The sequence below is a fragment of the Anarrhichthys ocellatus genome, unplaced genomic scaffold (assembly GCF_004355925.1).
Source record: "Anarrhichthys ocellatus isolate YVR2014 unplaced genomic scaffold, GSC_Weel_1.0 scaffold50, whole genome shotgun sequence".
NCBI lineage: Eukaryota > Metazoa > Chordata > Actinopteri > Perciformes > Anarhichadidae > Anarrhichthys > Anarrhichthys ocellatus.
This window is the reverse complement of record NW_022280080.1, coordinates 1-24,146: the sequence shown is the minus strand read 5'-3', so window position 1 is coordinate 24,146 and position 24,146 is coordinate 1. Positions and strand designations below refer to the sequence as shown.

The 24,146-nt window shown below is 42.2% G+C and overlaps 1 protein-coding gene across 1 annotated transcript in view; it reads right to left on the bottom strand.

The window, feature by feature from the left end:
* itgb2 (integrin, beta 2) overlaps positions 1-23,750 on the bottom strand; it is a 35,748-nt gene extending 11,998 nt beyond the window's left edge. The window contains exons 1-10 of the mRNA XM_031869965.1: positions 23,677-23,750; positions 20,813-20,861; positions 20,107-20,204; positions 14,794-14,995; positions 14,315-14,485; positions 13,586-13,827; positions 3,262-3,420; positions 2,466-2,561; positions 2,272-2,361; positions 1,963-2,100 (exon numbers count right to left, since the gene is read on the bottom strand). Coding sequence (XP_031725825.1) covers positions 1,963-2,100; positions 2,272-2,361; positions 2,466-2,561; positions 3,262-3,420; positions 13,586-13,827; positions 14,315-14,485; positions 14,794-14,995; positions 20,107-20,204; positions 20,813-20,858 — 1,242 coding nt within the window. The 5' untranslated portion in view covers positions 20,859-20,861; positions 23,677-23,750. The remainder of the gene's footprint in view (positions 1-1,962; positions 2,101-2,271; positions 2,362-2,465; positions 2,562-3,261; positions 3,421-13,585; positions 13,828-14,314; positions 14,486-14,793; positions 14,996-20,106; positions 20,205-20,812; positions 20,862-23,676) is intronic.
* Between the last annotated feature and the right edge of the window lie 396 nt (positions 23,751-24,146).

Genomic DNA, 24,146 nt, shown 5'->3' with positions numbered 1-24,146 from the left:
TTATTTTAAACATAAATGTGGAAATGAAAAATGAGTGATGGCCTATTAGTGCCACTGCCATGCATAAACATACCTGTTATCATTCATACAGTACTGAACTATTACAATAATGGACATATTCCTGTTTTTTGGTGGAGTTACAAAACGATCCATTTTTGCTCGTAACAATGTCCGTAGACTCATACTAATATATTGGCCTCAGTAGTTGGCAGTTGTGGATAGGAGCTGCAGTGTTTTAGCCAGGAATATCTTGCAAAAATGATTGCACAAGGATTCGTGTTTTTTTTTTACAACGGTATCTTCTTTTCAAATAATATTGCAGAGTGAGTCCTTGTGCCTGGAATCTTAGTCAGCTGGGGACTGAATAGGCTCTCGGTCAATCACGGGGAACCTGACAGAGCCGCATGTAACATGCGGCCTCGTGATTGGCACAGCAGCGATAGGGGCGGGTCCTCCTCTTTGTGTGCAGGAGGCCTGGAGGGACAGGTCCAGGCTAGTCTCACGCTGTGAGTGAACCGGTCGGTGCCCAGCTTGAGAGAGCTCCTGTGGGTCGCTGAATGTGTGCATTTCTGACTGAAAGATAACATCTTCTGCCTCCATTTATCCATTCGCTACAATATGTTGTATTCATGTTAATGTGTATTTAAAGACATTTAAATTTGTGAAAAAATAAAATAAATGTCTAATCAACCAAAGATTTCACGACCCCCTTGCAGTACCTCTGCCCTAGTGTATTAATTATACGGTGAATTGGACAACTCCAATGCACCATTTTTCCACCATCTTGGCATTATCTTTCCCTGTCAGCCTGAACAATTAATGGGATAGACTGATAGTTGCAGCACACCCTGTGGTCCCTTTAAAAGAAAATGAGAACCACCACCCTGGCCTGCACAGGAATTGTCATCGACCTCCATGTGACATTGAAGACGCGTATATGCCATGACAGACCAACAATGTCAAGAGACTTAAAGTCTCCACCCCTGATGCCTCTAATTTTTTGGACTTCCTCAGAGACCTCTACCAATTGTCGAACATCAGATTTGGGAGAAGCAATACATATTCCTTCCTGTTTGTGGAACAGTTTAACAAAGTGCCAGTGTGCAATTGCAAGGACACTGAGTGGTGTGAGGAATTTAAGTTTTAAAGCACTCCTAATTAAGGATATAATGTGATACAGTATATTTGCTTGTAGGAGTCTGGTCATTTCATGTATTAATTGTCTGTGAGAGGGGGTTTGAGGAATGTGCTGGAGCGGGGGTTGTGTGAAAGTGGCTGGCTGAGGTGTTAACATCAAGACAATGGGGCATAGAACCAGGTGGGGCTTGTTGGACTTCAGCCAATCAATGAGCTGATCGATGAGCTGAGGAATGCAACTTTGGGGAGACAAATGGTTTGAAGCTCTGGGAGATTTCAGATCTTCTGCTGGCCACCGAGGAGGCAGACCAGCCTCCTGGGTGGCTCGAATTGGATCTCACATTCATTTTATATACAAGTTTGTTTTGTTATTAGTAGTGTGATTCAGTTTGTGACTGTCTGTATCTGTTTTTATGCTTCTTGGATAATAAATCCATTTGATTTTTACTTTAACCTGCTGTTGTGTTTTGGAGCCGATTGAGAGCACATAGCTGCAAGGGGGGGGGGGGCGATTTCTCCCTGTGTCCAGAAGTTATGGCCATAACAGTGGGGGAGTATGGTGTGCCAGTGCCATTACTATTACAAAATTAACCATGTATTGTAAAAAGGTGGCAGTTGTAAATTATTATTATGGTTATGGACACAAAGGAGGAAGGCTGGAGACGAGTAGAGAAGAGGGACAGTGTTATGCCAAACGAACAAGTTGACCGGAACTCGGTGCAGTAGGCAGATTCAAAGGTCTTGAACCAATGGAACAATAACTACATGCACTTGATATATGAACAAACTATGAAAAGTACATGTAAAACTACAAAAAGAACTGACCTCCTGTCCCACTCGTACATTGTCACAAACCCCTTCACTGTCACCTGGTGGTCCTGCATGATCGCACTTAGGGGTGTATTCAACTCGTACATTATCAGGCAGATTATCATGGGTCAGAGTTACTTTGGAGGACAACCTCTGTCAGGGATTACACATTTGAGAGTGTTATGAGATACAGACAAAAATACAATAACAGCAATACAACAATATAAGATTAAGAAAAAAAAATGTATTGGTCGCAAGGGACAGTTACACATACACAAAGGGAAACATGTAGCAAAATGTGTCAGTGGCAAATTAACAACTTACATTGTAGGCGCTCTCAATCAATTCAACAACATTTTTAGAATCTGATGACAGAACTCCCACCTCTGATTTTGGAATCATTTTAGAAAGTTGCTGGGATAAAACAGAAGGCCAAATTAAAAATCCATCAGAGTAGGAATATAATGTGTGCTCTATGAATAAATAAAACCATGTACAGAAATAAAAGCTTCATTTACCTTGTAGACAATTTCAACATTTTTTGTCACTGCAAATATTGGCTGAATATTGTTTTTCTCCAACTGCATAGCTAGTTGTCCAACAGATGGGTAGTCCTAAACACAACATCAGAGAAATAGTGAAAAGTTGTACACCTAATGTCCATGGTAAACTTCTTACATGCTAACTTCAAAATAAAATAGTCTTTTGGAATCAGTGTGGCAATAATAAATGATAATGGATAGTTGCAATTTAATATCTCCGCCAGGAGAATCATGCAATCAATAGCATGTTTGTGTGTGTGTCCGTGCACGCGTATATCCGTGAGTGAATGTGCACCTCTGTGTCTGTCCACGCCTAATCCCAACTTCTATTGCACGCTCAAGGACCTCTTGTGATTGCGGTGACTCGCACTTTCTCAAATCACCTTTTATTGCCCGTTTTATAGTGCCACTGACTGCCTGCTGAACCCTCACTCACTACTCTTAAGAGGCCATCGCTGCCCCCCAGCCGCTGCTCTGAGCCCACAGACAGAGTGAGGCAAAATCATAGACAGTTTGTCTATGGGGAAAACAGTTTGCTCACTTTTATTGTTTTGGATTGTGTGTTTGGATAACAGGCAATGGAACTACACACACAGCTGACTGCATTGCCTCTGCTCAGCGGCCAGAGACAGTTATTTTGATTTATATTCATTCAATCAAATATTACAGTGGTCGTTGCAGACACAGGGCTGGCTGGGATCTGCACATTTCTTGTTAAAACGATAACATGGCAATGCAACACTTTGATTCCTTTATGTTATTCCATACATACCATCTCATTGCTGTTGGTGTAAAGATTGTTTTCCATGTGACACTGTTCATCATTAGGTTCCAGTATGCCAGCTAATTTTCCATCTCCGGCCATGTGGAATCCAGCATCAGTGGTCAGCACTATCAGCCGAGTGCTGCTGTTCCTCCAACCTATTTTGCCCTAAATAACGATGTGTCGTAGGGATCATTTAGGCAAGAAAACTTCAAAGGCGCACAAACAATAACTTGACAAAATGTTACACATTTTCATTTCATTATGTAATAATTCCCACTTTGTAATAATCTGCTGCATTTTGTAATAAACAGCTTGAGAGCAACATGTCATATATATACCCAAATTTTGCAATAAATTATTACATATTGCAGTGGTCATTACAAAATGTGGGAGTTAGACTTTTATATACAAAAGTGCTCAACATGAAATTCAGAGCATATCTATTGTCACAACATGGCAACGGCTAAGCTAAAGGGAGCACTAACAGTGCAAACAATGGAAACAGAGCTGACAGAGCTAACAGTCTTTCTAAAGAAAAGTGTTTGAACTGGAGGGTGGGTGCTACGCTTCAGAATCGACGATGTCGGTTGGGACGGCGTCACGGGCTGTAGTGAGAACAGTGCAGAGCAGCGACCGTGAGCTCACATGCTTCTTAAGAGCAGTGTTTATTTTTTTATGTGCTGCCTTTTTAAGTTGACCTGTCTTGTTCAGTATTTTTCATCTGTGGTACATGCACTGAAAGGAATGTGGACGGCCAGCTACGTGAACAAAGCAAGGAGAAGCTCTGATAACAACACATAAAGAGGGAGAGAGACCTCATTATCTGCTCAGGTAGACATTACTTATCTATATCTTTACATGGATAATAGTTGTTTCATGATATATTACCTCTGAATGTAGGATAGGGAACCTTTAAGCTAAATTAAACCTTCCAAATATTAAATTAGACCTCTTGGACTTGTGGTGCCCCCTTGGCGTAATAGTTGACTCTGATCTCAGTCTAAATAGCCACATAAAAGCAGCGACAATATTAGCTTTTTATTACCATACATATATAATCAAACTCACAGACTTCATTAAAAAAACTCATTCCTGCTATTGCTTTGATGACTGCAAACATCCTTTGATAGGGCTCTCCAAAACGACCATCAAAAAGCTTATTCAAAATGCAGCTGGTAGAGTTCTTGCAGGCACCAAAAGGTTAGACCTCCATCACTCCCGATTCTTAAGTCACGACACTGGCTTCCTGTCAGCCAAGTTTAGATCAAGACTAGAGTTAAGTCTAGTCTTGATCTAGACTTAACTCTTGGTCTAAAGATTCCTGACATTGGATGTGTAGATGCCTGTTTCTCAGACCACCAATGTTGTATGTTTAAGTTTTTTTGCCTTGTGTTTCCTGTAACCCAGTCCCCAAAACAAGATCTAGAACTTTTAACTTATCCTCTGCTCCTAATTTCAACACTGACTTTTACCTCCTCACCAGTTTCTCTGGCTCCCCCCCTCCTGCAATTGAGCTGTTGAATAATTATAATAACACATGTTCCTCCATCTTAGATTAAATCGCTCCTAAACATCAGCTGCATCACCAAGAAGGCTCAGCAGAGGATGTACTTCCTTAGGCAGCTGAAGAAGTTTAACCTGCCAAAGACAATGATGGTGCACTTTTACACTGCATCATTGAGTTCATCCTCTGCTCCTCCATCAGCACCTGGTATGCTGCAGCCACTGCCAAGGACAAGTTCAGACTGCAGTGTATCATTCGCTCTGCTGAGAGAGTGATTGGCAGCAATCTGTCGTCCCTCCAAGACTTGTTCGCTTCCAGGATCCTGAAGCAGGCAAGAAAGATTGTAGCCGACACCCCTCACCCTGGACATTAACTGTTCGAGTCCCTTCCCTCTGGAAGGACGCTGCGGTCCATCAGAACCAGGACCAAGACCTCGCGTCATAAGAACAGTTTCTTCCAATCTGCAGTTGGGTTCATAAACAAAGCTCGGGACCCCCACTGACTCTGACTCTTACATCCCCAGGATGATTTCCTACTGTTACACAACCTTGCACATCCTTTCTATATGAAAATACACTTGCCACTTTTATATTATACTTGTTTTAACACACTGTTATCTGTTTGTTTGTTTACTATATCTTATTGTAAATTTTAATATTTTTCTTTTTTAAATTACATACCTGCAAACTTGTCGCTTATTTTTTTTATTAGTGGGGGATCACCTGGCCAGCCAGCTTTTCTCCGATTGGAGTGAGACAAGGAGAAAAGGTGATGTCGTGATCTTCTCAATAAAACATCTTTGATGTGACGTGTCGAGTCTTGGCCAATCAGCGTTAAGATGTCTACACGTCTTCATGGAAAGCTAGTCAGCTTGATATCACGTTAGTGTTAACGTTAGTGGATTGTATTGGTGTTAAAGTTTAAGTTACGTTATGTTCCGTTACAGTTCAGACTTAGTGGGTTAAGGCTAACGTCCACTGCATGCGAAACTTTGTCGACTGTTAACGTTTGTCATTATCACGATTTAGGAAAAAAAACGTAACATGATGAAACATGCAGCCCCCCCCCCCCCCCCGTGTTCCGGTTCAGTTCACGCAGTCACTCATTAAACCGGTATAACCAGCGAATCTGGTTGCAGATTGTTTGTTTTAACTCAAAGTAGAATGAGGCGATTTCGTGGTCATAATAACTTTTATGACCATGTAAAATGAGACCCAGATACTGATACGATGATGTGGTCAAAGTGTGAGGATTTATGTCTAACTCTGGTGTATTTCTCTCAGTAGTGTCCTCCTCCGAGTCCCGCCCACTGCCGTGCCTCTCTCCGTAGGCACAGCTGTGCCTCATCTCCTGTGATCATCTCCAGCCGAAATAAATATTCCGGTTACTCTCATCCCAGTTGTCAGTCCGTCCGTTTACCTACCTGGTATTCCGACCCGTGAGTCGTTTTTTCACTCTGAAAGTTCCGCTACTAACTACCCGTGTGTTTTCAACTTACCTGCCGTCAAGTGTCGAGCCTCAGGTTTTCACCTGTATGAAGAAGCCTTCCAGTTCGTTCCTCGGAGATCAGCTGTGAAGTCTTGGCGATCCTGTGTCGAGCCTCGGGTATCACACAGTCGATCCAGCCTGCCTGCCAAGCGGATTAGCCACTTTCTGGCTAGGATCCGTGCGGAGCGCCTCCGTATTGACTTTATCTATTTCCTGTTTTTTTTTCCCTGACTAAGAGAAATAAAGAATCCTGGTTTGAGAAAGAACTCTGCTGTCCTGTGTCTGCATTTGGGTCCGTGAACACACCACATCATAACAGAACGGACTGACCAAATTATGGACCCAGCAGCCGCAGCAGGATCTCCTCCTGCAGATCCCCTGCAGGTGGCGATCACAAACCAAGGTGTTCTTCTGGGACAGGAAAACCATCTGCTGCATGATATGCGGGGATCGCAGCAAGCCATCGGGTCTCAGGTGGCTGAGATCAGCAGCATTGTGCAGGGACTCGACACAGCTCCGTCCCTCCCCCCTAGAGTCGACGGCGGGAGATGCACAACCGGTCCGTGAGTCATTTGTTCCATCTCCTGAACCCTTCCACGGACACATGAGGGGATGTAGAGGTTTCCTGCTCCAGACGACATTTGTGTTCAACCAACAGCCCCGCACGTATGCATCGGACAGTTCTAAGATTGCCTATCTGACGGGTTGCTACATGGCCGTGTTCTTGACTGGGCCCAGGCCTGGTTCACCCAGACCCCGTTGGATACGGTTTCTTTTGGACAATACCTGGAGGCGTTTAAGAGAGCTTTCGACCACCCGACATACTCTCAGGACGCTGTTCAGAACCTCCTTTGCCTCCGTCAGGGCTCTGCTAGCGCCGCTGAATATGCTATTGACTTCCGTATCCTGGCTGCAGAGTCCGGTTGGGAGGAGAGGGCGCTGAAGGTTTTTTTCTCACACTGCCAGCTAAGTTCTGCCTGCCGTCTGGTCCTCTACTGGTCTTGGCACTCATTGACTCCGGAGCAGAACAGAGCTTTTTGGAGTCCTCCTTGGCCTTCGCTCATGGGATCTCCTTGGAGGAGTTGGAATGCCCTCTTCAGGCGAACGCTCTGGATGGAAGTCCATTGACCAATATCACTCACCGGACTCGCCCTGCTCGTGTCAGGAAACCACCAACACGAGATCCGTTTCTCCATCTTCTCTACGCCCCAGACACCTCTGGTTCTGGGCCATCCCTGGCTCCGGGACCACAACCCACAGATAGACTGGGCAGGAAACAGAATCATCGGTTGGAGCCCTAGATGTCTTTCAAGGTGCCTCAAGTCTGCCATTCCCCGGCAGACCTCTTGTCTCTGCACCCCTACTTCCGGAACTGATCTCACCTCGGTCCCCTTGGAGTATGCAGATCTCAGCGAGGCATTCAACAAGGAAGGAGCCCTTTCACTGCCACCCCCAACCCTACAATTGCGCCATAGAACTATTCCCTGGCGCCACCCTGCCCTCCAGCTGACTATACCGACTGGAACGCGAGGCGATGGAGACCTATATCACAGACTCCTTCACTGCTGGAATTATCCGCCCGTCATCCTCCCCAGTGGGAGCGGGGTTTTTCTTCATGGCCAAGAAGGACAAGAGTCTCCGTCCTTGCATTGACTACCGAGGGTTAAACCAGATCACCACCTTGAACAAGTACCCGCTACCCCTACTCAGCTCTGCTTTTGAGTCCCTACCCGGTGCCACGATTTTCACCAAGCTAGACCTCCGCAGTGCTTACCACTTGGTTCGGATACGAGAGGGGGACGAGTGGAAGACCGCTTTTAACACTCCATAACATTCAAACTTACAAATGCACCAGCCATTTTCCAGGCTTTGGTGAACGACGTGCTCAGGGATTTTCTCAACCGGTTTGTGTTTGTCTACATCGACGACATTCTGATTTACTCCTCGAACCTACAGGAACATAGCCACCATGTCCGTCAGGTCCTTCAGCGCTTACTGGAGAATCAACTCTTCATCAAAGCCGAGAAATGTGAATTCCATGTCACCTCCGTACAGTTTCTTAGTTTCATCATTGAGGAGGGTCAGATTTGCAAGGACCCGGAAAAGGTTAAGGCGGTCACCGAGTGGCCAGTTCCCTCTAACCGGAAGAAGCTCCAGCAGTTCCTAGGGTTTGCAAACTTCTACCGCCGGTTCATTCGGAACTATAGTCAGACGACGCACCCCTAATCAGACTCACCTCCTCTAAAGTTGATTTTTCCTGGTCCCCCGAGGCCAACCGGGCGTGTAACGCCCTCAAGGAACAATTCACATCAGCTCACATCCTAGTACAGCCAGACGAAAGCCGCCAGTTCGTGGTCGAGGTGGACACTTCCGACACCGGAGTAGGAGCAGTGTTATCACAACGCTCAACCACTGACTCTAAGCTCCGCCCGTGCGCTTTTTTCTCACGCCGCCTTTCCCCGGCCGAGCGGAACTATGATGTGGGCAACCGGGAGTTACTGGCCGTCAAGCTGGCTCTGGAGGAATGGAGAAATTGGTTGGAGGGGTCAGTCCACCCGTTCATTGTGTGGACCGACCACCGAAATCTCGAATACTTCCATTCTGCCCAGTAACTGAACTCATGCCAAGACCGTTGGGCTCTGTTCTTTGCCCGTTTCAACTTCACCATCACCTACCGCCCAGGAAGTAAGAACATCAAACCCGACGCCCTCTCTCATCAGTTTTCCCCAGACGAGGTAGACCCAGCTCTAGACACGATTGTTCCACCCACCTGTGTCCTAGGGGTTCTCACCTGGGAGATAGAGTCTGCAGTGCGGGAGGCTCAGCAGACCCAGCCGGACCCAGGAGGTGGTCCTCCTGTGCGCCTGTTCGTTCCCCTTTCCGTCCGTTCCCATGTCCTACAATGGGACCATGACTCCCGACTCTCCGGCCACCCTGGGATAAGACGTACAATCAACTGGCTCCGGCGCTCCTTCTGGTGGCCATCTTTGGACAATGACACTCGAGCTTACGTCCTAGCCTGTACCACCTGTGCGCGCAACAAGGCCTCACACAGATCCCCTGTCGGACTATTACGATCTCTGCCTGTTCCCCACAGGCCTTGGTCGCATATGGCATTGGACTTCGTCACCGGATTTCCCCCCTCCGAGAGCAACACAGTCATCCTGACCATCGTGGACCGATTTTCCAAGGCGGCTCACTTTATTCCCCTTCCCAAGCTCCTGTCAGCCCGCGAGACCGCAGAATTGTTGGTTCAACGTGTCTTCAAGCTCCGCGGAATCCCTGTGGACATTGTTTCCGATCGGGGTCCTCAGTTCTCCTCCCTAGTTTGGAAGGCGTTCTGCCGCAGCCTCGGTGCCACCGCTAGCCTCTCCTCCGGCTTTCACCCCCAGACCAATGGGCAGACAGAGAGGCTTAACCAGGAGCTAGAAGCCATGCTCCGATGCGTAGCGGTGGCAAATCCGTCTTCCTGGAGTCTTCACCTGGCCTGGATATAGTATGCACACAACAGCCATACCTCCACGGCAACGGGTCTCTCCCCTTTCGAGGCCTCCATTGGCTACCAACCTCCCCTTCTACCCAGCCAAGAGGTTGAGATTTCCGTCCCGTCTGTCCAAAGCAACCATCGCCGATGCAGGAGAGTCTGGAGAGAGACTCGTGCCGCCATACTTCATTCTTCCGAACGAAACAAGCGCCTGGCTGATCGCCGCCGCACACCCTCCCCCACCTATCTTCCCGGCCAACAGGTCTGGCTTTCCACCAAAAACATACCCCTACGCACAGAATCCAGGAAACTGTCCCCCAGATACATTGGCCCATTCCCCATCGTCTCCGTTTTCAACCTGGTCATGGTCAAGCTCAAGCTCCTGCAATCCATGACAATCCACCCTGTTTTCCATGTGTCTCTTCCCAAGCCCGTACACTCCAGTCCTCTGAACCCCTCCGTGTGTTTTCAACTTACCTGCCGTCCAGTTTCGAGCCTCGGGTTTTCACCTGTACGAAGAAGCCTTCCAGTTCGTTCCTTGGAGATCAGCTGTGAAGTCTTGGCGATCCTGTGTCGAGCCTCGGGTATCACACAGTCGATCCAGCCTGCCTGCCAGCCGCGGACGCGGATTAGCCACTTTCCGGCTAGGATCCGAGCAGAGCGCGAGGACGCGCCTCCGTGTTGACGTGACTGTCGGCTTCGTCTGCCGCTCCGAGGGATTAGCCACTTTCTGGCTTGGACCCGTGCGGACCGCGTGAACGCGCCTCCGTATTGACTTTATCTATTTCCTGTTTTTTTTCCCTGACTGAGAGAATTAAAGAATCCTGGATTGAGAAAGAACTCTGCTGTCCTGTGTCTGCATTTGGGTCAGTGAACACACCACATCATAACACAAAGAGCTTAAGGAAGAGGAGGCTGTTTGTGTAGCGCAGCTTGACGCAGGGCTGAGATGTAAGTGGAGCTGGGCCTGGATAAAGGTCTAAACAGACGTGAAGGAAGAGCAGTACAGCTTCCTGCTGTCACAGAATTTTAAATACATTGATAAGGCAGGGTATGCTAAATGCAGCCTCTGCTCCAATGAGATAAAGTACAGCAACACAGGCTCACATGCCCTCTCATCACACTGTACACACTGTTCACTGTAATGACCACAGCCAGTGTACTAACAGTCCCAACAGTCCCACGTTGCTCTCAAGAACCCTGAAGTAATGAGAGAGGGTTAAGGTGCCTGTACCTTCATTTCAGCGGGTTACTAATGCAAAGGTGTGTATAGATTACAGCTACTATTTTACTCTTGATAAACTACTGTAGCCAGAGTAGATTATCATTTTAATTTAAATAATTGAACTGGATTGAATGCATATTTATTGCAAATAGAAGATAGGCCACAATTCTAACAGCTTTACAGTAACAGTGGAAGTTCATATTAAGTCATACAGTAACAGGGTTCAATGAAAACGAATCACTTTATTTTGTACAGGCGATGGTTTTCGCTACTCTTGCTATCTGTTTTTTTTTATGACTAAAACTTTTGAAAATGAGACCTCAGTCTCAATGGATTTTGTCTAAATAAAGGTTAATAATAATATTGATTGAAAAAAAGATGAAGCTAACTAGCCAGCTGTTCAACTAGAGCTGAAATACTGATTAATAACTGAATAATAATTATTTTTTTTGCTTATGGTAAATATTGTCTTATCACTTAATTTTATTCTCAGAGTACATCAGAATGTTACATTTTAAAGCTCATATTTAAAATAAAATCCTCCCCCCCACAGGTGTTTGGACTTGTCACCTTTTATGAGTTTGCAGGTATGAAATTATGTCTCAATTATTGCACTGTGTTCATTTTTATTGTTATGCACCATTCACCAAGTCAAATTCCTTGTATGTGTAACGTACTTGGCAATAAAGGATTCTGATTCTGATCCTCCTCTCAAGACCAAAAAATCTAGTCGCATCTAGATGCTCTGGATAAATGAAAATATTTGGGTGCTGAAGTGAAAATGCCGCAAGGTAGAGTGGATGTGGAAATTATCAAAATTCACCGTTCAACTGGAACTATAATATTTTGTAGGGGTTAAGGTAGAAATCGATCCAGCATAGGAAAAAGGTAGTCAGAAACTTCAATAAATCCATGTTTTCACAGCAACATAAATATATATTAGAGATCAATTATGAGCTGTTTATCTTCCTAATATTAGCTCTAAGCAGATTATAATACATCATTAAAACTACTAATGCTGGATTTTTTTATCAATTGAAATACAATTTTCCAAATCATTTGAATTGGTTTCATGAAAATCACCCCTATAGATCACTTAAACAAAGTAAAGTAAATTAGTTGATGATTATAATATTATAGATTATTGGCTATAGGCCTATTACAATTTGACTAAAATGAGGTGAACCGAATGAAAACTTTATATAATTAGATAAAACAGATGTTGATAAACAGCATAATTTGCAAATGTAAATAGATAATAAATCGCAATATGTCACAATGTTGGATATTGCAATACTCAGTATATCGCAAAAAGGTATAAAATCGCAATAATATCTTTTCGTGACTTGGGTAATATCTTATCGTAGGGCCTCTGGTGATTTTGCTATGCTAATCAACAATAATCAGTTCAAGCCTTGAATGTTGTTCAACATTGTGAGCCGTGTCATTGATTTCCCCCGGACAGACATTAGATGCTACTGCTGAAAAATCCTTCTTTCCATATATGCATGACATTAGGCAACAAAACTACTTAGTTAGGTTTAAGAAAGATCATTGTTTGGTTTTTAATAATGACGGAAGTTACTGAAGTATTCAAATTAGGTGACAAATAAGTCATCGTTGCCTTCTCGTTTCACATGAGGAACGAAGAGCGGGATCGCTTTTTGTTGGACCCATACACCTTCCCTACCACCCTGGGCTTTTGCGGTCTTTAAAGTTCCTCATTCATGATAACATGGGTAACATATTAAATGATTTTGTGGGATTCCGGTGCATTCTTAGGTACAGCCACGAATGCTGGATGAGACCAGCCTGACAGGTTAGAGCAGCACAGTGCCTGCGTGAGCTGCGGCGAGGCTTTACCGTGTGTCGGCTACATCTCTTTTAGAGATTCCATGTCTCTCATTCACAGCAAAAATACACAGTGAAAATCATCTTTTGACCGTATATTGACATTCTGCCACTAATATTACTACAGTTTCAGTGTCTGTATCTATAGAATTGGGTTATGTTTAGGCTGTCACAACACTTGGTTAAGGCTAGGGAAAGATTGTGTATTTAGTATGAATAATATGGAAGCCAAGAATGGTTGTGATAGCATTTATATTTTTTAAAGCCTTTAGCTCACGATAAAAAGTTTATTATTTGGTTGTCTCAAGAAAATGAATGTTGTTATCACAAGCTAAACAGGAATACAAACTGCACCACCAAGTGATATCTTCTTTTTCAGGCGGTCTTGGTCCGTTTGTTCAGTCTGAGTATGATTGAGAGCCTCTACACCAGCCCAAACACACCAAAGATAATTTGAACGGAATCAACCACTTCATTCTGACATCAGACAAAATGGAAACTTCCTTTTAACCAAAAGGTGTCAGACCACAGAAAAAATATTGTTACGTCTTGACAATGAAATTTGCTGGCCCAGTTTTCTGTCCAACAGAAGTCAGTTGCAACTGTGGCTCTATGGCCTTCAAGCTATACAACCCGTTAAAAGGCATAGTCTGTGTGACATTTGAATAGATGTCACTGTTGTACTGCTACTTGAATGGGCCCAAACAGAAGGTTTAATTTGTTTTTTTTAAATAATAAACAGTACATACTGTAGTTATCTATTTGGTTGAGTCCTTACCCCACATACGGCAGCCTGCATCATGGCATCGAGACTGCCTTCTGGAGAGTCCAAGTTCCCAGAAATGAACTGCTCTGTCACTTTGCTTTTGAACTCATCTTCCCTTGCTGTCATTCGAAGCACATGTCTGTAGCCAAAGGCAGCCTGGCACTGCTGGTCATTCTCATCACATGGCTTCAGCAGTTTCTCCTTGTTGGTGTTAGTGTAAGGAAGGACGGTCTTATCAACAAAGGCACCAAACCCTGTAGTTATAGAAACGGCTATTATTTTATTTCTTTATAAGGTAGCACAGGTTCAGCAAACCATTGATCATTGAGATGCATTAAGAAATTTACACACTTAAATAAAATCATGTAATACAATATCCTGTAAACAATTTGATTTGCCTGCAAAATATTTAAAGATTTTGAAGACCTCCTATTTCTAAAGCATCTAAAAGTGAATTGACCTTTTTACAATCCCTAGACATGTAAATAGTGCTTTATTCAGGGGACTATTTGTGACAGTCACGTGATTACGAGCGCCAAGTTACAAAAATTCAGAGGTTCACGTTTGTGGAGATAAGGAGGAAGTATTGGTAATCACGGCTCCATCTGATCAAGGAAGCATTTTTGTCTACTGGAGATAAGTACACTGTAAGTTGTGGCTTTATTATAAAGTGTTTTCAAATAATAGGTATTAGTATTTTAGATGATTCAAGTTGTCAGAATTAGATTATAATCAAATTACCTATTTGAGCATATTCTGTGATTTTCTTCAGAGCAGCAAAAAGACGTTGTCCCAGTTTTTTGACATTTTCCAAGTCATCTTTCATGGAGTAAGACAGGTCCATCAGATAGTAGAGATCGACTGGATAACCCTTAGCTCTTTTAAAAGAAACACTGAATGTGGTAGGAAGCCCTGTAACACAGAGAAGAGAAACAAAAACAACAAATACTAACCTGCTCATGTACAGTATGCATATTTAAAGTTCAGTGACAGTACCTTTATACAATTCTCAAATCAAATATGATGGTAGATGGTATTATAACACAATAATCAAAGCAAGTTTTTAGAATTCCTGACTTTTCTGTGTTTTTTTTTATTTGCCCAGCCCAGTCCTGCACAGATCCAAATAATGGCCCTGGAGCTCACAGGTAACTGTTCTGGTTTTACTCCAAACACTGCATTGCTCCAGTCAAAGTTGAGCATTAACTGATTTCACTAACCAGATCGCAGTCTCAGACTAATCTTCTGTGGACTCAGCTGGACAGGCTCCTGTTGGTCGAATGACGCGGACAGAGGATCTTCCTTGACAATTGTTTGAATGTTCTTTGGGGAGATGATTTCTTCCCTCTTGCAGCCCCTCCTTATCAGCTGAGCTTGGGTGTCACAGCGTACTGCATCCTGCTCACCTGCTTTGGTGAAATTCTGTACAAAGGGAATGCAATAAAACTCAAAAATGACAAGAATTATCTCCTCTACTTAAGATTGACTTAGTTCACTCATCTATGTCTGCATATAATATTGTTATTTGTATGGTTTTAGAAATAAGTTATGAACTTAAACTTTTTAAAGATTAATTTGAAAGGTGCTGTACACTATAAATTCTCAAGTAAAAGCCATATTCAAATTAAAGCTGCAAGCAGCATTGATCGGGCCCTCGCATCTTCACGCTCGTCGAGGTTACAGGCAAGACTGTGGTTGATGCGGCCATATATTTCTGTGACCGTCATTCACTGAGTGCACGAGTTAAACGGTATTTCCTGTGTCGACTAATGGCGTAGTCAGGTCATTTTGCCAGTTAAGCCTCGAATGTTTTGAGTGTACCTCCGAATACAATCATAACTGTAATTCTGTAAAAATTGACAAAAAACTGAATGTGTCTTCAGTGTTAGTAATATAACAGACTGTCAAAGTAAATGCAGGTAATTTGTTTGTGCAGGTAGCTCTGACAATCACTGCTGAGAGACTCAAAGCTGGAAGCGTCAAGGAGAAATAGGAGAATGTATAGTTCCATGTGGAAAAAAAAACATTTTGTAAATAATTAAGTTTAAGCCAAAAGGTGAGCCAATGTAGAATAATCTATCATTCAAATTTATCTGGGTGCAGTTTGATTTTATTAAACAAACTTCACATTCTATGAAATTACTTTACATTACGGCCTGTTCCAAAACAAACAAAAACAATTACATTTACTATTAATGAAAACTCCACTTACAAGCGGGAATTAGAAACCTTTTTTATCCAATTTATGCTCTCCAAACATCCTAGGCTGCACACATTTAGATCAGAGAAGTATTTTTCTGGTGGTGTGCCCACGAACCCTTTCAATAAGTTCAGTGTTTGGGCCACTGTAATTATAGAATCCTGCTTACGTCCGTGGTTGCCAGTAGGTGGCGCTATGACTGAGTTAAAATTGGCATGCAGAAGTCCTAAAGTCATGACAAACACGTCAAGTTTGGGACAGTTTTGACAAAGTACAGTTGAGTTACAACAGCTTGATGGATGATGGCGAACCATGTAAAATGGCTGCCACACCACGTCCACGTTGTTCGATGAAACCTCAAGCTTTAAGTAAATTTGAATCACTATGGTCTTTAGATTGATTAAACCAAATTCTAAGTTGATCTGATTAATTCCCTAGGAGGAGTTCATTAAAGTACAGCACCTGGAAATTGTCATACATCTTGGTCAAATGTACTGCGAAGGCTGCTTCGTCGAAATTTTGTAGGGTGCGCTATCGAGCCAACTTGCCACTCTGAAGCATTAAAAGCATAATATGTAACTACAATTTTGACTTTAAATATGTATGCCAAGTTTGCTTATGTTTCGAGCATTTTTAGCCTCTCAAAAGCACCTTTTTTTTTCATGGCGAAGACTGCGTCGCCACGGCAACAGCGTTTGATGAAACATCATGAACTGGCATTATGAACTTCTTATATTTGTGTGGAACTAATTTGATGTTGATCTGATTTATCTACTAAGAGAAACAAGCCAAAGTATAAAGACTTTAACTGACTGTTACCAGTAGGTGGCGCTATGACTATTATACATAATTGGCCTCCAGATGTCTTCAGGACTGGAGTCTAATCAAACGTGAAATCTGGAAAAGATCAGTTTATTTGTTCACGCCGAAGGATCGAAATTTGCCGAGCCGCCACGTCGCCGCCCTTTAACACATTCTTATAATCTTCAAAATGAAGCATTATCAAGGTCTTAAGGCTTTTCTGACAAAAAATGAGAGGGATCTGATTAATCTGTGAGGAGTAGGATGTCAAAGTACACAATTGTAAACTTCCAGTTGCCACTAGGTGGCGCTAATACTATGATTCTAAATTGTCATTTAGATGTGTTCCGGGTCAGGATGTTATAACATATGAGAGATTTGGAGCAGATTAGACAATGTATGGCCAAGTTACAACAACTTCCTGTTTCATGGCGAATGGTGTTTTTTGACGCCACCCCACGGACACATAGTTCGATAACTTTTTGATCTTTGAGTAACTTTTCACTGCCAAGGTCTCAAGAGCATACTGACCGAATCTGAAGTCAATCGGGTCAAATCTCTGGGAGGAGTTTGTTAAAGTACGGTGCCTTGAAATGGTCCAAAAACATCATAAAATTCAAAATGGCCGACTTGCTGTTTGGTTTAGTGAATAACTCCAAGAGGATTTTTTTGTACGTCCCATCTTGTTACACATACCTACCAAATTTCATACAGCTAGGTGAAACCCAATGTTGGGGCTACTCAACAGGGGGCACTATGGAGCCAATACTTCATACCGCAGTTGGACACCCCAATCAGACTGCAATTTTCGCAAATTCTGGCTTGCGTGCCAAATTTCGACATTTTCCCAGTATCCCAAGCACCTCCTTTTTGCGACGAAACACTAAGAATAAGAATAATAATTAAAGCTGCGAGCAGCATTGATCGGGCCCTCGCAACTTCACGCACGTCGAGGGTACTAGCAGGACTCTGGCCATGCATTTCTGTGACCATCATACACTGAGTGCACGAGTGAGATATTTCCTGGTTAGACCAGCAGCATAGCAAGATCATGTTGCCAGGTCTTAAGCCTCAAATGTTTTGAGTGTACATCCGATACAATCATAAATGTAAGCCTTTAAAGATCATTAAGGAAATGAATGTGCGTGAATGTGCTTCAGTGTTTGTAACATAACAGACTGTCAGTTTACTGGGATGGGGTTCAACTCCCTGCAGTGTCCTGCTGATTGTATTTGGACTTACATGAAAGTTAACAAAACAGTAGTGCCATTTGCTGTTACTTGAACACTTTAATTTAACACTGTTTTCATTTTAAGTTCTTCTGTAACTTTAGATTGTAGTGTGAAGCATTCATTGTAACATTTTACCTGATTGTCATGAAGAAGCTCTGGAGAGATCATTTATACTAATGCCCACTGACATGGTTTGAGAATCCACTAGTATTTTGATTTAGTTTCTGTTTGATAACCTAAATTAACTGAATCCAACACTGAGCGGCACAGTTAGGGAAACAAGAGGACACCAGGCCAGGGTCCAGCTACTCAAAACAGTGAGTGTTGCTGCGGCGTAACCAAGTTAAACTCACAAGCAATGGCGAACTCAGGCTGTCTGAGGGGCACATAGTTGCATGCAGTGGGGGAGCCTATATGGGATCGACCCTTTTTTCCCCATTGGAAGGGCACCGTAGAGGACATTTTATCACATTTTCAACCCTAAAGAGCACCTAGAGGACACCTTTGAGCTTTGCAGGCTTCTTCAGGTCGGCGCGGTGTTTTCGATGGTAAGATAGGCTATATCTTAGCACTGCTATGGTATTGCCATAGTAAACTACTTTGAGAAGTTTCGATTTTTACGTAGCTTCTTTCGATTGTCGTAGGGTAAGCTTTAGAACAGAGTTTCAATATTTTCTCTGTGTGTCACACTGTGGGAAAGAAAAAGAGAGCGACAGAGAGAGGCTTTGAGTTAAAACCTGTCTTAAGTCTCGTAGGATTGTTGTTCAGGCTTTTGACACACTTGCAGTGAGTTTTTATAATTACAAATATTGGTCTTCAGTAAATGAAAACAGTATATCTGTTTGAGAAAGTTGTTCCCTCTTTATTGAGATAAATAATGGTTCCGACCACCAATTGGAGAATTCATAGTATGCTGTGAAGTGTGTATAGAGGGAAGAGTCATTACAGTCTCTCGGCAGTTTGTGAAATATTATTTTTGTGAAAAAGTTTTCATCCTGAGCATTAGGGTTGCTCTGCACAACTTCCTTTTCTGTCAGCAGGACGACATTACGCAACAAACATGTTGGGCTTAAAATAACTATGGGTTAGGTTTAGGAAACAAAACGAACGTTAGGTTTAGGAAAACCATCACAAATGCGTCACTCCAAAACATAACTTTGGGAAACGCAGTCTCAAAGCCCTGTGACCTGTTTTTGTTTGACCCCCCCACCATAAGTAGTCTTTCTTATTGATTACTACATCACAAGCTCTGACCGCCGCATTGTCACATGGATGAGTTAAATTTGAGTTTCCACCACGAAAAAGTATCCTGATTAACTTTCTATTGCTATTGTTTTTGTGCTGAGCAACGCACACAAAAGGACAACTTGTGTTGCTCTACACAAAACCAATAGATTGTATTTTGTGACTATTTTACAAACAGCCATGATATTGGGCTGGAAGGGTACAGTGTATACCGTTGATTTAGCTCAACAAAATAAATAATGGAGAAAGAAATAAGAGCAACTGCCAAAATATAGTTCTTAAAATGTAAAACCAAGCAAAGGTCAAGTATGTTAAAAGACTGCGGTCGGTGTCGTAGTTGAGTTAAAATATACGTTTTAGTTATAAGTGTGAGAATCTATCAACTCATCAATAACTGCCATGTAGTTTGAAATTGGAGATTTCATTCAAGGAAAAGTCTCTGCCATCTCTGTAAACATGTCGTCATGTCATGGAGCCAAACAACCCAATGGGCGGTGCACCGGCAGGAAAATAACAGGCATGATATGACTGGTGTCCCTGTGGAGACCTTACACTTAATGTCACAGCAGCCTCCAACATTAGCAGGAAGAAAATATGCTGTTCCCAGTCTGGCATTAATACTGGCTGCTGGGGGGTCTCCCTGGAGATGATTGCCAATCTGTCCGGTCAGAGTTCAAACCAAATTATTATAGCTGCAGTTCTGTCTTAAACCTGACATGTAGCAAACCAGTGCACTGCCTAGCCAGCGAAATAATCTGAATAAGAATAAGATTTTGGTTTGCAGATGAAGTATGGAAGCTTTGATTTGTATAGTGCCACTCTGTATTGTTATTGGTAGATCTATTTATATTTTCAATTAAATCACAGGGATGTAAGGAATAGTAAGATACTATAATGTTAACATTTAAAGTAGACAAAAATGGTCGATTAATGTTAGTCCGACATGTGTGTGTGCCCACGCACATACTTCAGTCCCAGTTGGGCCACCTGAGTCAATTAAGTCTGGACAGACCACTGATGTAAACTCCCATGGTTACATAGACGCTGTGTCTCACCAGCTGTTGGCACCACACACAGTATGGCCCGGATTTAATACAGTCCCCACAGGAGTTGATCACAGACTTCGAGCAGGCTTCCTCTCGTTGACATAATCCTGCAAAGAAAAACACAATCTCTATGTCTCAAGAAACTGCAAAATCAGCACAAACACACACTCTTTTTAGTTTGTTTAGTCATGTAAATACATATTTGTGGTATAGTCTTGCTGGTCTGTTTAATGTTGTACTGGAGTGAAAACTGACTATCTCTGCTGTCAAGAACTCCAAAATCCTTCAATCTTAACTATATATTATTGGTTGTAGTATACATAGTTTATGTATCCTGTTATCATCAACATCTATTGATCTATTGATTTTATTAATAGAAATGTAATTGATATTATTATTAACCAGACCTACGTCCCCAACATTATTCGATATTCAGAGCACTGATACTAGTGAATCAGTCAAAATAAACTGCCTGCATGCAGCAATCACCATATTAGTTCAGACTAGATAAGATGGCCTACAATGTTCTGCTAGATGCTGTTTTGTTCCAGGACAAGATAATGCAACTCGACAGTCTTCATTGTATAAAACACTGGCTTTCCTCTGTCCTTTGCTGATTTGCACATCTCATTCATTCTACTGTGCTGGGAATCCGGCTGCAGACATTTCAATTAAATTTACAGAAAAACCCTAACCCTAACTTTTCCAAACTTACCATTTCTTCCTGTCATCAGGAGTAGAAGAAACAGTAACCAATCCATTTCCTGATGACAAAAAACAAAGACACATAATTTTCTCTTAGAGCAACATTTAAGAGATCAGAGTGAGAATTGTTTGGTATTTCAAAATGTGTACTTAAATCAATTAAGGTGCCTTGGTGTTGATACTTATTTATAGGTGCAATGTGTAAGATCTGGCCACAAGCTCCAAACCAATAGGGATCAGCATTTCACCTCTACGACTGGGTCCATACAGTTTAAATTTACAGTCGTCACTTATTAAAAAAAAAAACGACCACTAACTAACAGCAGGGCAAGAATACACAAAACTCAACCCAACTGCTAAAACTCTGACCAAACGTCGACCATAATAACATGTACACCTTATGATCATGTATAGTTTACATGAGCCATCTGTGTGTTTACTGTGACACTAACTGGGACTGTAGGGAGTTCTCTTTCATTAATAATCCATTAAATGAGAAAACAACCGAGACCTCCATCTCATCCTCCCCCCATCAGGAGAGTTTGCACTGGCTGCAGAGAAACAACTAAATATTATTTTCTCGTTTTTGCCACTTTGGATTTAATCCAATAAAACAAACTCAACGTACATGGACGCTGGACCTTCAACGTGACACACAAGCCCTCTGGCAGCTCTACTTCTTGGTCCTCTCACATTGGACTGAGGACAGACTGGACGGACGCTACAGTCACTCACTATTGCCTCTCCAGGTACAAGTAGTATTATAAGAGTAGTTATCTCAGTAGCTATCTGCAACACAATACATAGACGTCTTTGACATAACGTCAACATTGTAAATTCTTCACATTCTGTTGACAATGCTAATTCATTTTTGAATGTTTTAAACTAGAAGCCTGGCCAGATCTAACACATCCCTTAAAATGTACTCAAAAAGCATTGAGAAAAATCCCATCCTTGACATTTCACCTTAATCTCCCTTTTCCCACAAAATAAAGCTAATGATGTGGTCTTTATAGGCTTGCATACTCACAACCAAATTCTAAATCGCAAGAGGACCACAAATCAAACAAACAGCAAAATGGAGCTGTGAAGATCACAAGCTATTGCATTTGATGTATGTATACAGAGAAGTGAAGTAGAGCAGTGGCAGGTTGCCAACAAAGGGTGCTGTCCTGCCAGTCACTTTGGTTATTCTGTGAAATGGTTATGCAACACTCTTTATTATTTGTTCCTGTTTCTGACAAGTAATAGCCAGCCAGCCAACCGATCAGCATGATAGTTTGAGCTAGAAACACAAATCTTAATGGAATGGTATTTTTACTTCTCATTGTTTTGTCCAAAAAGCTTTTACACAGAGTCAATGGACATTTGTATGAAAGCCATTAGAAAATTGGGCACCCTGCTTATCAACCGACCACCCTTGAGATGTGTTTTGAATAGAGGAAAACCCAGGTCAACACTGCACAGAAAGATCCATCTCAACAGATCTTGTAATTACTGCTACTGTAAGTAGCCTACTGCCTACGTGTAAAACATGTCTAAACAAGGTCACTAACTGTAGCCATATGTATGTCAAATCAGATGTACTAAAACTCTAACCTGCAGAAATAGAAATTGGGAATTTGCTGCGTTGGTTATGATTTGAAAATGTGAAGTTGATGCACATTGACAATTGACAACACAATGGCTTAATCAAAAAATAAAAACCCTATGTTGTGTTGTTTTGTGTTATGTTAAAATATCAAACGTCCTTGAAGAATGATATGTGTCCACCCACTGTCAGAGCTCATGCTAACAACTCGTTTCCTGTACACAAAAGGCTTGGGCTGCACTCTGTGTCAACACCATTTAAGGTCAAAAAGAACCAAGTGTTGTGTTATCAGTACATTTCCTCTTTGTGACTCATAAGAAAGCAGACTATACCGATCTTGTATGTTTGGACATTTGTGTCTTTGTTAATTCAAATTGACACGAAGTACAGTGCACAACACTAGCTCAAAGGACACATTTGTAAGATTAGAGTACATGATGTAGTCCAATACAACACTGGTAACTATTGCCTCAGAAATGAGCAAATGTTTGAATCAACACATTTGTGACACAGTTCCGTTACTGTGTTCAGCCATGAATACAATGTACACTTTTCTTACAGCTCACAAGATATTATCTGGAGACACCTGTAATAAAGCTGTATCTTAATGGAATAATTAAAGATTTACACATATGGACTCTCTTTAAGACCTGAGGATTAGGTCATTAAAAATGCTTCAGTGGTGCTTTTACCAAAACAATTGTTGATGAATGAAATGATGCGAACTAGCTCAACCACAGCAAACCTGGAGCATGGGCCGTTAACAGAATAATGCTTAAGACAGAACCAGACATGCTGAAGCTGCACACAGATGAAACCGACGTCATGGCGATCGTAGATTCGCCCTGACTTTAGACACTCTTTAATCTAAATGAAAAGTTTTGATGTGTTAGTTCTGAGAGGAGAGTCTACACAAAGACAAGCTTTGGGATTCAGAAATCAGGTTGAAAATACTTTTCTTGGTTCTAGTCCAATGTGTCTGCCAGTAGTTGATTCACTTCCTCTCAGAAAACAAGAAGCTTGTCCTTGTGTAAATATAAATTTGCAAACCAGTGGTGTTGGTATATAGACATTTTTTACATTTTATAGTAGACTTCTCTAACTTGATATGATACTATGATATAAAATATAGTTCTTCACAACATGTTTGATGATAATGTAAAATACAGATTACTTTGTCTTTTATTAGACTTTGTTTGAAACATCATAAAAGAATATCAAAAAGAAAACGTGAGGAGGGTTATAAGAGTCAAAAAACAAATTTGTCATAAAAGCAAACTTACCAGTTTACCAGAAAGAGGAAGACGTGTGTGGTTGACAGCTGTGTTGAACACTGTCTGGAGAGACTACACCCACATGACAGGAAGTATGAAGCAACCAACGACTGTGTTCGAGAGAATAGGGAAGGGTGTGTCAAAGTAGGCCACACATACTGATGTAAAAATAAATTGCACATTACATTGTCAGCCAGAAGGTCCCAGTAACATTTAAATCACTAAAATAAGAAATGTAGACTTGACCTGTGCCTGACTGCACGGAGGCTTGACTTTCTTGTGACTTTACCCCTGAAGACTTAATTAACTAGGGTTAGGGTTAGGGTTAGGGTTAGGTTTAGTAAGATGCGTGGCCCTCCTAAGAGGGCCACGAGGGGCACTGGCACAAGGGGGCTGTCCTTTAAAAAGGCTTTCATCAAAACCCTGAAATAAGACAGTTAAGACGATTTTATTAAAAACAGTCTAGGCAGCAGAGCGAC